Below are 14,716 nucleotides of genomic sequence, written 5' to 3'. Positions count from 1 at the left end.
AAAAATTCAACGTAAATTTAAGCAATATTAAAGAACTCAAGACTTTGAATGAGCCCAATTATAATGAACTCTCTTAGCCAATGAACCAGAAACTTGCTGTGACCCTGAAGTTGTTATTTTGTTCGGTATAAGTATAGTTTGTTTTATTTTAATACTTTAGTTTTTCTACTGATGATGATGACTGACTATGTTATCGAAATATCTAGAGTTTTTATATATGTTTTGTATTGTCTAATAAAAGGACTTATCCATATCTGGAGCTCTAATTTGTTTCGTAGAACAATAATGATAGTTCTACAAGAATTCTACTGTTTATAGTTATCTGCTTAACCAACTCAAAGCGATAATTGATAGATATGACTTTACTAAGAATTGGAATGAGGAGAAAAGGCTAGGTTTGGAAGTTGGGCTAGTTCCTAGAAATGTTGAGAAAAGACTAACAGAGTGGGATATTCAAAAATGGCAGAATCTGAAGTCCTCTGCATCTCTGAAGCTGTATCGGCTGGCTAATTAGTCCTGGGGGGAGGAAGTCAACTTTAAAGTAGGGATTTATAGGTAGGATACAAGATGGGTGATTTCGGTTCGTGGTTATTTCTTGGGTATTGGCGAGAGGAAGAGATTACATTGTGAATTATAGAATTAATAATGCTTCTTATGAGTGCCTTGTGTATGGACGGGAGAAAGATCTTATCCATTTTATGAGTGCATGTAAGAAGTAGTGGATTTCAGGAAGAAATCCTGAAATCGTTACATTGTGAATTATAGGATTAATAATGCTCATTATAGGATTATAATAATGCTTATTAATATCCTATTATTATAGGATTAATAATAGGATTAAATATGTTTTGACTATGTGCGATTCTTTTTGTTTTGTATTTGCCATGGTACGAAGAGGCTTTAGTGGCAATATATATATATATATGTATATATATATATATATATATATATATATATATATATATATATATATATATATATATATATATATATATATATATATATATATATATATATATATATATATATATATATATATATATATATATATATATATATATATATCTTTTTTCACGTGGCATCATTAATTCAGTACGGTAATGCTCCAAACTTACTATTCCTCCGTTAGTAATATACATAAAATTCTGCGTAAATACCATTAATTAATCGTTCTTAATTGTTGTATTTATTAATGAGTAAAGCCCTTTCTATACTTGACCCCTTTCGAGAATTATTATCAAGTTCTATGGTTTTATTTTTGGATCAGTTACCTTGTAATTGGATGCAAAGTTCATTGTATATTAGAGCTATGTTATGGCTTAAGGACTTGCTAATGGCATTTTGCGTCTCCACATATTTGGACGCCATGAAAAGGGAAGGTACTATGATGAATAGTTGGGTACAAAGTTCGGATGAATAAGAAGATAAAAAATAAAAAAAAGAATTGTGTCTTAGCTAACTTGTGTTAGTCCCGTTAGTTTTGTTTATCTAAACGTTCAAGTAAATATAAATCTTTTTTACAATTCTTTTTCAAAATGGACTAAAAGTAGAAAATAATTTTTTTTTAGAATCTATGAAATGATCATAAGTGAAAATGAAGCGCACAAAATGGATTGGGCGATATATAACGTATCAAATTGACTTAAGTTATAAATACGTAAATAAAAAAAAAGTCGACGAGTTATGAAAAAACGAGCTAAAAAGATCTAGTTATTTAAAGCCCAACTGATTTTGCGCCCCTCGTTTCAAATTCATAGATTTTCTGAAAAAGTTGTTTTTAATTTTTAGTTCATTTTAAAAACGAGTACAAAACAAAAACATTATATATTTACTATTTTCGACTTTTTTGTTTTCCAATTTTATTAGCATTATTATGTTTTTAATTAATTTTATTGTAAAATAGTTTATCCAATTTTATTACACAAACATTCATACACTGCTTGTATCCAACTGCTATGCTCTCTAGGTTTCCAATAGGACCAGCTAGATTTCAGATTCCGTTTTGAGTTCGTTAAAAATTTATCTTATCCAAGCTTCGAAACAAATCACACCTATAAGCAAGTGCTCGTACCGCTTCGCTATCAAGTCTTATTATACAGACAAAAAAAAAACGGTAGGAAAAGTCAGTGAAATGAGGAAAACGAATTAACGAGCTACAAATAAAGGATCCTTGTTAGTGTTATTCGCCAATTAAGACAGAACACTACACCGATTAAGACGCGGTTTAAGAGGCTCTTCTGATGTTCACGTTGTTGCCCAAAAATGAAGGATTCTTGTTACAGCTATTATGGTTCATTGACACCACAGTAGACAGAATATACCCAGTAAGCTTATCGCAGATTATTTCTGGTCTTCGTGAACAAAAAGCTCCTCCCACTTATTTCTACAACGATGAGAATGCAGGTTAGTCTGTTTCCGTTTGTTTCAATGCACTTTGATGGAAACAGACGGAAACAGACTAACCTGCATTCTCATCGTTGTAGAAATAAGTGGGAGGAGCTTTTTGTTCACGAAGACCGGGTTTTTATAATGGGTGAGATAGAGAATGATCATACTGCTAATTAAATAAAATGTAATTTACACATTGCGGAAATCCGTCCGGATTTAGTAATTCTGTCCGTTTTTGTGCTTGAAAAACTCTCTAGCTTTCCGCAACGATTTGGTCAAATCAGGACGGATTTTTGGTAAGATTTTTAAATGATTAAAAACATGACTATGGAAAATCAAATTTTGTTTTTCTGACGAATTTCTTTCTCTTTTTGTCTTCTGTGCCTCCTTCACATTATAAGGACTGAAGCGGGAGTCAAATTAGCCAATAATCTTCTCTTAGAACTTTTCGTCATCCACCCTAATGTATTTGTTTATTTAAGCGTAGCGTTTTCTGGGCCATCCTTCGAAAAGATACGGACGGATTTTCGCATGCATTTCCGCAATGTCTAAAGGAGCCATTAGCTGATAATGACTAACTGCTACACCAATTGAGAAGGGGCCTAAGCAATTTGGCTCAACCCAAATGATCAGAAACGACCATACAGGAATACAACATTTATTGCGAACTTCATTTCTTCGACTTCAAACTCTTTGACCTATCTTTACTCGACCTCGTTTAACATTCAAAAGGGTTATAGGCATTGTTTTGTATATCATGAATCCAAAATTTTGCTTAAATGGACTTTAAAAGACTTTCCTACTTAAGGCTGCCTAACTCATCTGTTAGAAATTGGGTTCAAGTTTCCTATACAGAATCGGAAACAGTAAAGTTTCCTTTAGAGAATCCCTAAGTGAAGTTTAGTTCTTGGGCTATTGCTAAGAGATAATTGCGAGATGGAATTTTTAATGGTGATCTTTCTGGAGGGTTTGGCGGTAAGCAGGAGGCGAACAAAGACAAAATTAAAAGCGAAGGTTAAATTAAGGGGTGAATTGCTATAATATCTTTTATGGGCAGGGATATACATTTTTCAAGAAGTAAGGGGAACACACTGGCAAGATTTTCTTAGGAGTAAAATGAGGTTTTTTCACCAGAATAAGTCTTATAATTTTCCTTTTGTTTCAAAATTGTATTTTTGGTTAAATTTGACCTTCCAGAAAGGAGGAATTTTCAAGCACATCCTTCCCTGTTTGTAGAAAATAAGTTCAAAACTTTACCGAATTAAAATATTAGGGTTATCCTTCTAGATAATTTGACGCTAATGTGAATTAGTTCTTTACTAAACTAATAAACGTTGTAAGGCTTTTTTATGCAATACAATTTTGGTTTATAAATTCAAAATTGGCTTTGTTTAACTTTGACAAAATTGTTAAGCGAAAAGATTTTCAACTTAAAAAAAAAAATGTTTTAGAAAGAAGTGAATTAGAGAAGTCATCAAACAATTCTACTGTAGGATACTATACGATACTGTCTACTACACGATATTATCGATTCTACACGGGATAAACAGAGAATTTTTTTTCTAATAAAATTGAAGAGGTTAAAAGCAGTTGTCTAGTTTCTTCAAAATTCTTGAAGGGGGGGGGGGGCAAAGTTGGAGCCAATTTTCCAAATCAATTGAAAAAGACAGTGAAAACTGAAAAATGGGCCTTATAGTACCATAAAGGTAAAGATATAATAAAGTAAACTGATCCGTTTCTATCGGTGCTTGAATTTATGCAGGCTTATCTTAGTTTTGACAAGATTTTCGAAGAAACTAAATTTTGGCTCAGGGGGGGGGACTGGGGTATGGAGGGGGGGAACGAGGTTTTGGAGGGGCAGTTGTCCCCCACTGTCCAGAGAAAATTACGCCCCTGGTTACAAGTTGAAACAGACTGGGATTATCTTATAAATCAGGGGCACCACCACCCCTTAATTTACTGTCTTTTCCCGACATAGTTCAACTTGTGCTCTATTGTTTTACTGTGGGAGAAAAAGGATGTGTCATACCGTTGGGTGTCAAATTTAGTTTTAAGGTAAAATAAAATTCTTGCTCCCGGGAATCCAGAAATAAAAAAAAAAATTACTGAAATCAACTATTGGCTACCAAATGAGCTTAAAATAATAGTTTTCTAGTAGGGTTAATATTTATAGTGTATCAAGACTTTAATATGAAGAAAAGACTGTTTAGGGGAACTCTGGTTCCCTCACATATAAGATAGTTTCCTTTTGTTTAATAGAACAGAACTTTCGTTTCAATTTAATTTCCATTTCATTTTCATTTCATAAACTTAAAAGGCGCTTTTTGCTTAACTTACATAATTGCTTTAATTCAAAACTCAGCAAATCTCTAATATGAGGATGGAATACCCCTTTCTCCTACTCTTTACCCATTTTTATTGCTCTGCACTCCTTCAAACAAACTATCATGATGGGAGGGGCTAAAAATATAAAAAGCATGGGTTATGAAGCTGCTGTTTCCTAAACTCGGCATATCTAATCGAAAAAAAAAGTCTTCAGAGGACGGAAGGCTATGGTTTGAATTACCACCACCCTCCCAGACCCAACCTCCACATTTTTCTGGAGCATATTGCCCTTCAAGTACCACCCTCTTGCTCAGACTGGTGTAGTTGGTTTCTAACTATGGAATACTGTAAATAGATTAATGAAGTCTCAAACGAATAAAGTCAATTAAATGAAATATGATGTTTAGTTACGCCAACTCCTCCTCCACGTAACTCTTGTTTTGTTACGCTTTACTATAACATTGTGTGTAAGGGTGTGCGAAAGCACAGGATGGTTGGCCTCCAACTCCCCATTGCACTTCCTGGCTGAAGGGCCAAGAAACGGAGATCAGCACCGCCATTAGGGACTGTAAAGTCCAATGCCGTATTTTTTACCTTTACCTTACTATAACATTGTCGGTTCATAGAATTTATTTTTATTATGATGGTGCTTTCAATTTGGCACCAGCTGAACACTCGAAAAGTACAACTTTAGCAACTTATCACCCTCCATTATAAACGTGACCTTATTTTCTATTTCATAATACACTTAGCTATTGGAATCAAGCAATATTTTCGTAGATATCATTTTTTGATTTACAGCGACTAAAATCTATCGTTAGTCAATTTCTCTAAAAAATATCTAGAATACTGTTCTCAACTTTTTGCCAGTGCCTATGTTTGAGAACCATACATGACAAATGCCATTCCTGTGATTTCTTGGATCATAATCTTCGTTCTAAGACGCATCTTCCTAATCTTCCAGCGAACGGTGATTTTTTTTTTTTACATTTTATATCTTCGCCACATCCCCCTTCCTTACTAATAATGCAACCAAGGAGCTATTTTGACGAAAATGGGAGGTGAGCATAAGAAAAGTGAGCATGAAGTGAGCATAAGGTGAGCATAAGTTCAACTTGTTCAACAAAAAGGTGAATTTCTCCATCCCGCTCTACTCTGTTCTCAAGGCAGAGTTGAGCCCTTGTCAAGTTTATTATAAAATAGATGAGAGGATGACGGAAGCCAAATATACTTTCGTTCAACAAGTTCAGCGCGAAAGCACAGGTTTACATGGATTCATGACCCCCATCTGGCACTCATTCCCGTGAAAATGACCTTTAGGTATATGTCACTAGTCTATGCAATCATTTATCTTGTGGTATGAAATTGTTTAAACTCTTTTTGATGGAGTTCAAAGCAATTTCTGGGCATTACTTCTAATGAAGATTATTCCTATGGCAACATCTCACTGAAGTAAGCTTTTTGGTCAACGTCATTATTACGAGACAGCCACGGCAAGTCTCTTTCATATTGATATTATAACTGATATTAGAGAACTTAGAGACCTATCTGGGCGTTACTTCTAATCAAAGATTATTCCAGGGTAACAGATCATCCAAGTAAGCAAATTTCGCAAACATAATCAGTACGAGCAAGTTGCGACAAGCTACTCTCGCATCTCATGACGTGTAAGCCTTGTCACCTCAGCAAACAGAAGTAAAGGATGCCTGCCAGTGAACTTGATACAAGGAGATACCGTGACAGAATAGAGTATTTTGGAAGAAGAATTTTGTAATGTATAGCAAATCTTGGTTTTCTAGAGCAAGATGCTCTCACGGTGTTGCAGAAGCCGAACCAAAAAAGACGCGAGGAGACTTGTAGCCTTAAAAGACTGGAAATTCTACCCCAATTGGACCTGAACAATTTCTAATTTGTAGTTTTACTCATAAAGATCCTTTGTCATTTTATTTATGCGTTTAAATAATCCTCAACAGACTTGCCTCGGCCTAAAAAAATATGAGGCTGTAGCTTTAAGCAGCTTTTACTGGGACCGTAATTAGAAAGGACTTGACCTAGGTATACCTCCACAAGATACTATCCAGTCACTGAATGTTCCTTTTACCTGAAACCATCAAAAATATTTCTACTGAACCATGCCATAAGCAATCGTACAGTAGATTATGCTACTGACCACTGACTCGAAAGTCCGTCTGCTTGTCCAAAGTTCTCAAATGCTAAAGACGATCAAAGGCCTTTGTAACGTCAAGGTAAAGGAGTGATTACTTCTTCTTCTTTGGACGATAAGAAATCTGTCCATTCTTACCGCTGCACTGAAGGGCACTAGTTCACGAAAATATAGGGGGACGGGAGATGATTTTTTCAATTTCTTTCGGTGAAAATACAAAAGGACATATGAATCACTTATGGACAAAATGACATATGAAAATATTACAACGGATATATTTTATAAAATTTATGGACGGTTGCTCCCCCCCCTCCTGTCCTCCTAATCGGTACTTCTGGCAGCAAAATATGAAAATATAGTGTGTAATTTTTTTCTTCCTCATTCCTTACACCAGTTTTCAGCAATGATCACTATAAAACCTATTCAAATTGCCATAGCCAAGGCAATTATTTGGAGTAAAGATATGAAATGGAATCAAGTGTCAAGTAAGGTGAAATTTCTCTCCATTAGAAATCTCTTAAAGCTATGAATTACACTGTAAGGCCTGAAAAATTTTCTAAATTGATATACTTTCTATGTTATATAACGCTTAGATTTTTTTCACTTTAATTTAATAGCAGTTCCTTCCCAGTTATGCTTCTAAGCGTTCCCTTCCCTTTTCATCAATTCCAGGTGTAATATTTTCCATAATTTTTCTTTTCCATAATTGTCACATTTTCTGCCATAGTTTCTCAATGCTGATAACTTGAAAATACGCTCTAAAACTTTTCTTTTTGGACAATTACTGCATTATATTAAGGTCATTTGTGCTAGAAAGTCTACTTCCTATCTGGAAAAAGAATAAATTTTCAGTTCAATATTTTTCATCAAATTTAGGAAAAATGCCAGGCTTCACAGATTCAAAAGAAAGAAGCCTTATATGTGTATCCCAATTCCTTTTAAATTTGATTTGCTCCATAAAAATCGTAGCCCCCTTAGGGGCAACAAGAACAAACTCTAGCCCATAATAACCGGAAATTTTAAAATGGGTAAAAAAATTTTTAAAATGGGTTAAAGTTGTCTGAAACTCTACAAAATGATGTCGGATTTAATTAAAGTGTAAAATTGAACTCATCATAGCCCAAAACCCCATTTAGCCGAATTACAGTCCCCCGCCTTGAGCAAGGAAAATCACTTTCTGGGCTGTTGGAACATCATAGAAAGCTTAATGTAAAGACAGGTTAAAAGGGAGCTTATACTGTTGATTCAAAAATATTTAAATGAATTTCTTGGATCTTAATCGTTTAGGATAAACACATTCGCTTACAAAGGCAATTGTCAAACGCTGCTAGAATCCTAGAATTATGATACATTTTTGGGAAGTGGAAGCATTACTTAACCTGAAATAATTGTAAAATTAAAGAAAATATCTAAATAAAAAAGCTTTATGAAAATTAAGCTGCTCCACAATTTAGGGTAAAGACGGATTAAGAGGAAGCTTATACCTTTGACAAAATACTAAGAGATTTTATGGGTGTTTAAGTATTTAGGATAAACAGGTTCATTTACCAAGACAATATTTGAACTCCGCTCGAATCCCCTCTTCTAGAACCGATTGAGACAACAGAACTGGTCTAAGTATCTAAGAAATGAAAATGAAATATTGATCTGATAAACTAGCCGGTTTAACAAAAATAGTTAAAATGCCAAAAGAAATTAATTACAAAATCAAATCAAGACAAGCTAGCCCCTTGTCTGAAAACAAAAGAGAAGATATTCGAAAACGTTTTTCCACAAATTTCAGAAAAATAAAATGTAAGGACTAGTCCCCAGAAGTCAGAACCCACATCACTGTGTTACGGAACGATCAAATCTTCGCTTGAAGCAAATTTTAATATGTTAAGATTTCCATCTGTGAGGGAAGATTACCCCCTTGATTGAGATGGATGTGCTAATTTTTGGGTCATTCACTTCTAATTTCGATTTATGCAATTCATTGTAAAAAGATACCATCAATATAGGCTACAGATGTATTATATCTGATATGTGATTCAACGTATGGATGTGAAACACTTGAGAACCAAAAAGATTCCGAGTGGCACAAACTTATCATCAGATTTTCAATATTGTATCTTCTTTTAATCTTTCTTTCTTTTTTTTAATCTTTATTTAATTTTAGTTCTTTTTAATCCTTAATCTACCTATTTTTTAATGTTTTAGTTTTTCTTTTTTAATCTTTGTCTCTTTCTTAGCCTATTAGTCTTCCTTTTAATTCTAGCTATTTTTTAATCTTTAATCTAGCTCTTTCTTTACAATCTCATTCTTTTGTTTTATCTACCCAAGTATCGTTAAATATTTCTAAAAAGGACATATGAACTGGTTAGAGTCAAATTTTACCGTGTCCATTTTGTAGGTTTCGGGCTGGAAATGCTTGAACATGTCATTTGAGTAAGATGTAAAAAAAAGAACTGGGTTTATATTCGTTTTGTCTCAAATAGCCTGAGGTATATATTTATATTCATTTATCTTGTAAATATTCTGAGTACTAAAGAAATTCTAGAATTGATATGGGAGAATCAAATTTCAAAATCTTCATTTTCTCAGTTTCAAACATGACTTAGTCCGAAGTGTCTTTTGAAGTAAATTATAGTAGCAAAAAAAAGTACTGGTTTTTTTGTTTTTTTGCCTCAAATGTGTTAATTGTTATGTTCATTTACTCTTTAAATAACACATTTAAACATTTGAGCACATTTGAACATTTCTAGAATGGATAAAGGAGTTGGCCCGAGTTGTTTGTCATGATCACTATCACCTGAGCTCCAGCTCCGAGGCGTCATTTGGAGCAAAAAAAAACTAAAACAAAGACTCTTCGTCTTCACATCCAGTAGTCAGTCGAAAATTTTCAAGGTTTAATTGTTTAATTTTATTGCAATTGCAATATTATTGCAACAGAAACATGGTGGAAACTCATACATTTCGCAACCAGATTTTGACTCGAGGTAAACATTGAAAGCATTCTTCAAGTATTTCGGTCAATTGATGAAAATTGGAAAGAATCATTTACCGCACTTCCAAAGAATTCAAATGAAAACCCACTAATCCATTATGTATCTTACCAGAATAGATTGTATCGTCATAAAAAAATCCCGAATGTGCTGTTGCAAATGCCTCCACAAATTCTAATTGTTGCATAGTTTGTCCCAGAGCTCTTTTTAGAAGAAAATTAATGGGTCTAACCCAAGGGCGGATCCAGGATTTTTTTTCGGGGGGGGGGGGGTTACTAATTTTTGACTCAGTTTTCGACTAATTTTACTGATTTTTACCTAGGTTTTACTAATTTTCGACTCGGCCAAAAATTTCGGGGGGGGGGGGGTTCAAACCGGGTAATGCCCCCCCTGGATACGGCCTTGGTCTAACCAGTTCCTAATTCCATTAATACTGTAAAATAATTCTTTTTTCGAATTTTAAATGTCGCAGATTTAGTTAAAAATAGTTGAAAACTTACCTATTCTAGGTACATCGTAAGGCTTTCTTTCTCTGGACATCCTTGAAGCGATTTGATTAGAAAATGATCTTGCATTATTATCAACATTTTCCACCATATTCATTTCTCTATCTCTATCCATGTGTTTCTTAGCTTTCTTTCTCGGCTCCTTTTTCTTGAGCTGTTTCTTAGGTTTTTTCATTGGTTTTTTATCATATGATTTTACAGGCGCTAATGGTGTGCGTTTCGACAGAGCGCCGATGTATTGTGCCACATTATATAAGCCTGGTTGGCCTGGGGACTCGTGGTTTTGACCCAGACCAACCCGGCTGTCAATCAAAGTGTTATCTTCCCATTGTTCTGTTAAAGAAACTGTGATAGCTGTGCATATTAGTGCTGTTAAAATCCAGAGGTGACTGCACATTTCTAAGTCAGATCTCCGTATAGACAAAATTGGCACCTGTTGAATATTAGCCACATTTTTTCACTGCCATTACGGGTGCCTAAATACGACCGGTGCCGGGAACCAACTGACTCGGTCCCCCGGATTCCCGTTTCTGACTCCTTTGAGATTTCCATGCGACTCCAACTAGTACACCAACACCCACACATGGCGCAGGCGCAAAAACTCCACCGAAGGATACGAGGTGTGGGATAGGATGAAAAAGCAACAGGATGATCCCAAGAGATTTCGCTTTGGTGAATTAAAATTATCATATTACAGGCTGGCTGCTTTTTACTGGAAAGGAAATTGAACTAATTTATTATTGGTCTTTGGTGACAGGACCAACAAAATAGAATAAATAACTAAAATGCTTTAACGGTTTCATAGTAAGATATATCTTTCATTTTATCAAATTACCCAAAGTTCGACCAGGAAGAAATCATAGGCAGCGCAATAGCGCTGTCTAGGTAAAGAACGATGTTGGCACAATGTATTGTTTATTTTTTTCTTAGTCTTAGACCAGGGCACTTCGTATTGAAGGAGTTTTCGTAGAAACTTCGGAAAGGCCTCATTCGATTGGAAATTAGAGTGGATAGTGCCCTTTTTAATAGTCGAAAACGATTGGAGGGCAACTATCCCCCCCAAGCATATCATTCCCTTTTAATAGTCAAAAGTGATTGAAGTGCAACTAACCCCCCTCTCACGCCCACCATTTCAAGAAACACATCCAATTAAAATTTTGAGATAGCTATTTTGTTCAGCGTAGTTGATTTCCAGATAGAAATTATGTTTTTGGGGAGGACACTCCCCCACAGCCCTCAGGGCAAGGGTTGTAAGTTAGCCTTTTAGCCTTTTTGTTTCGCGCAGTTTAAAGTTAAGGAAATTATACCTTTGAGCAGGGCACTACCTCCACAGTCTTCAGGGCAACGGTTATAAGTTATGCCCAGGGGACATATAAGTTTTTATTGAAATCTTTGTCGTAGAAACTTGAAAAAGGGCTCAATCGATTGGAAATTCAAAGGTGTAGTGCCCTTTTTAACAGTCGAAAGTGATTTGAGGGCAAATAACCCCCCTCTCACGCTCACCTTTTCCCCAAACACATCCAATCAAAATTTTTAGATAGCAATTTTGTCAGCGTAGTTGATTTCCAGATAGAAATTATGTTTTTGAGGAGGACACTCCCCCACAGCCCTCACGGCAAGGGTTGTAAGTTATGCCCTGGGGGCATTTACGGTTCTTATAGAAAGCATTGTCGTAGAAACTTCAAAAAATGCTCATTCGACTGGAAATTCAAACGCCTAGTGCCCTTTTTAATAGTCGAAAGTGATTGGAGGGCAACTAACCCTCCTCTCACGCCCTCTTTTCCCCAAACACATCCAATCAAAATTTTCACATACCCATTTTGTTCAACGTAGTTGACAGTTCTAGAAATTAGGTCTTTGAGGATGACATCCCCCCATAGCCCTCAGGGCAAGGGATGTAAGTTATTCCCTTGGGGCATATAAGGTCTTTCTAGAACGCGTTGTCGTAGAAACTTCAAAAATGGCTCATTCGATTGGAAATTGAAATGGCTAGTGCCCTTTTTAATAGTCGAAAGTGATTGGAAGGCAGCTAACACCCCTTCCACGCCCACCATTTCCCCAAAAACATCCAATCAAAATTTTGAGATAGCCATTTTGTTCCACGCAGTTTAAAGTTCAGGAAATTATACATTTGATTAGAACACTCCCCTATAGTTTTCAGGGCAAGGGTTATAAGTTATTCCCTGTGGGCTTATAAGTTTTTATTGAAATCTTTGTCGTAGAAACTTGAAAAAGGGCTCCTTCGATTGGAAAGTCAAAGGGCTATTGCCCTGTTTAATAGTCTTGAAAGTGATTTGAGGGCAACTAACCCCCTCTCGCGCCCACCTTTTCCCCAAACACATCCAATCAAAATTTATAGATAGCCGTTTTATTCAACGTAGTTGAAAGTTTTGGAGAGTAGGTCTTTAAGGATGACAACCCCTCCAACCCCACAGCCCTCAGGGCAAGGGTTGTAAGTTACGTCCTGGGGGCATATAAGGTTTTATAGAAAGCGATGTTGTAGAAAAAAGGGCTCATTCGATTAGAAATCGAAAGGGCTAGTGCCCTTTTAATAGTCAAAAGTGATTGAAGGGCAACTAACCCCCCTCTCACGCCCACAATTTCCCCAAACATATCTAATCAAAATTTTGAGATATCCATTTTGTTCAACGTAGTCGAAAGTTCTGAGTCCTCAGTTTGTTATCGTAGAAACTCAAAAAAGGCCCATTCGATTAAAAATCGAAAGGCCTAGTGCCTTTTTTGATAGTCAAAAGCGATTGGAAGGCTTGACATTTTTATAGTAAAGATCGATGTGGGTATAATGTATTTTTTTTTTTTTTTTTTTTTTTTTTTAGACCAGGGCACTTTGTATCGAAGGAGTTGTCGTAGGAACTTCGAAAAGGGCTCATTCGATTGAAAATAAAAGGGCTGATGCCCTTTTAAATAGTCGAAAATAATCCCCCTCCCACGCCAACCCTCCCATTTGCCTTTATGTTTAAAAACTAAATGTTGCCATAAGATTAAATCAAAATGCACTGTTTTAAGGTTAATTCCCAATAAGGCATCTCAGCATTATCCCAAGAAAGACTGAGGGTATTATGTTCAAACTTTCGGGAAAACTTCTGCTCTTAAAATTTAACCAAATCAAAAAAGCGTAAGTGTATCCAAGCTATCAAAGAAAGTAAACAGATTTTTTTGCGAATGGTATCAAGTTTTCCGTTTCAGGAGGACTGAACTAGAGGAGGTATGAAACTAAATTAAACCCTACTACTTGCGTCCAATTTTTAAAAGGGTGTATGTTGTTAAAAATTGCTGGAAATTTTTCTCCAGCATAAAAATAGCAGGCCAAACTATAAATTCTTAAAAAAACGAAAAGATTTAAAGTATTATTTTCTTTTCCCCTGAAAAAACTATGTCAATATAAAAGGAACAGTCATTATCTAAAAAAAACTTTTTCCACAAAATAATTTTTTAAGAGAAAATCGAGGAGCTCCGCTAAACAAAAAATGGGCAAAAACACAATCAAATATTATGCCAAGTGTCGAGCTACCAAAAATCAGAATTAATAAACATATTAAACCCAAAACCAACAGAAACTAAAATAAAAAACCGAGTGAAAGTAAAAACGAGCAGAAATTAACATAAGTTGGGCTCAAAGCCCCTATTCCTTCCTAAGGCCAGAACATAATTTGCACTTTACTGAAAAAAATACAAATGAATATGCATTGTCAGTTTAATATACATATGCTGATATTTACTAATCAAAATGTTAAAATTATTTGATTTATTAAAGTTATAAAAGTAAAAACATTCATATCTTTTTCAGTAAAGTGCAAATTATGTTCTTGCCTTGGGGAGGCATAGGGGTTTTGAGCCCAACTTATGTTAATTTCTGCTCGTTTCGAGTTTGACTTGGTTATTTATTGTAATTTCTGTTCGTTTCGGGTTTCATTTATTTATCGATGCCGATTTGTGGTAGTTTCACGCTTGGTAGATTATTTGATTTTACTTCTGCTCATTTTTTGTTTAATGGAGTTCTTCACTTTTCTCTGAAAAACTTATTTTGTGGAAAATTTTTTTTAATTAATTGCTAGGAAAGATAATATGCGTGGGCTGTGTCAATAAATGTTTTATCTGTGGCTAGAAAAAATCCAAGCAGTACTTTATATGACAGCTTCTTTTTTTCAAAAAAAAAAATTATCCGGTAAAACTTATGTGTTTTTTTACATTAAATAAATTGTTTGATAAAGCAGCTAAAATTCCTGAAGCTGTAGCTATATTGCTGTGATATGTAACTGTTACTTTGGTGTGAAGAACATCAGTGACAACCTAGGGTTAGTTGCTATGCTATATATGTATTTTATTTATAT

The 14,716-nt window shown here is 35.0% G+C and overlaps 1 protein-coding gene across 1 annotated transcript in view; it reads right to left on the bottom strand.

Annotated features, from left to right (window-relative positions):
* LOC148954897 (uncharacterized) overlaps positions 1–10,888 on the bottom strand; it is a 100,010-nt gene extending 89,122 nt beyond the window's left edge. The window contains exon 1 of the mRNA XM_089107978.1: positions 10,362–10,888. Within this exon, the coding sequence (XP_088964104.1) occupies positions 10,362–10,764 (403 nt within the window). The 5' untranslated portion in view covers positions 10,765–10,888. The remainder of the gene's footprint in view (positions 1–10,361) is intronic.
* Positions 10,889–14,716: the final 3,828 nt, after the last annotated feature.

This window comes from Artemia sp. Qi Xiang Cuo, chromosome 2 (assembly GCF_049724085.1).
Source record: "Artemia sp. Qi Xiang Cuo chromosome 2, ASM4972408v1, whole genome shotgun sequence".
Taxonomy (NCBI): domain Eukaryota; kingdom Metazoa; phylum Arthropoda; class Branchiopoda; order Anostraca; family Artemiidae; genus Artemia; species Artemia sp. Qi Xiang Cuo.
The sequence above is the reverse complement of the archived record's forward strand: the minus strand, read 5'-3'. Positions and strand labels throughout refer to the sequence as shown.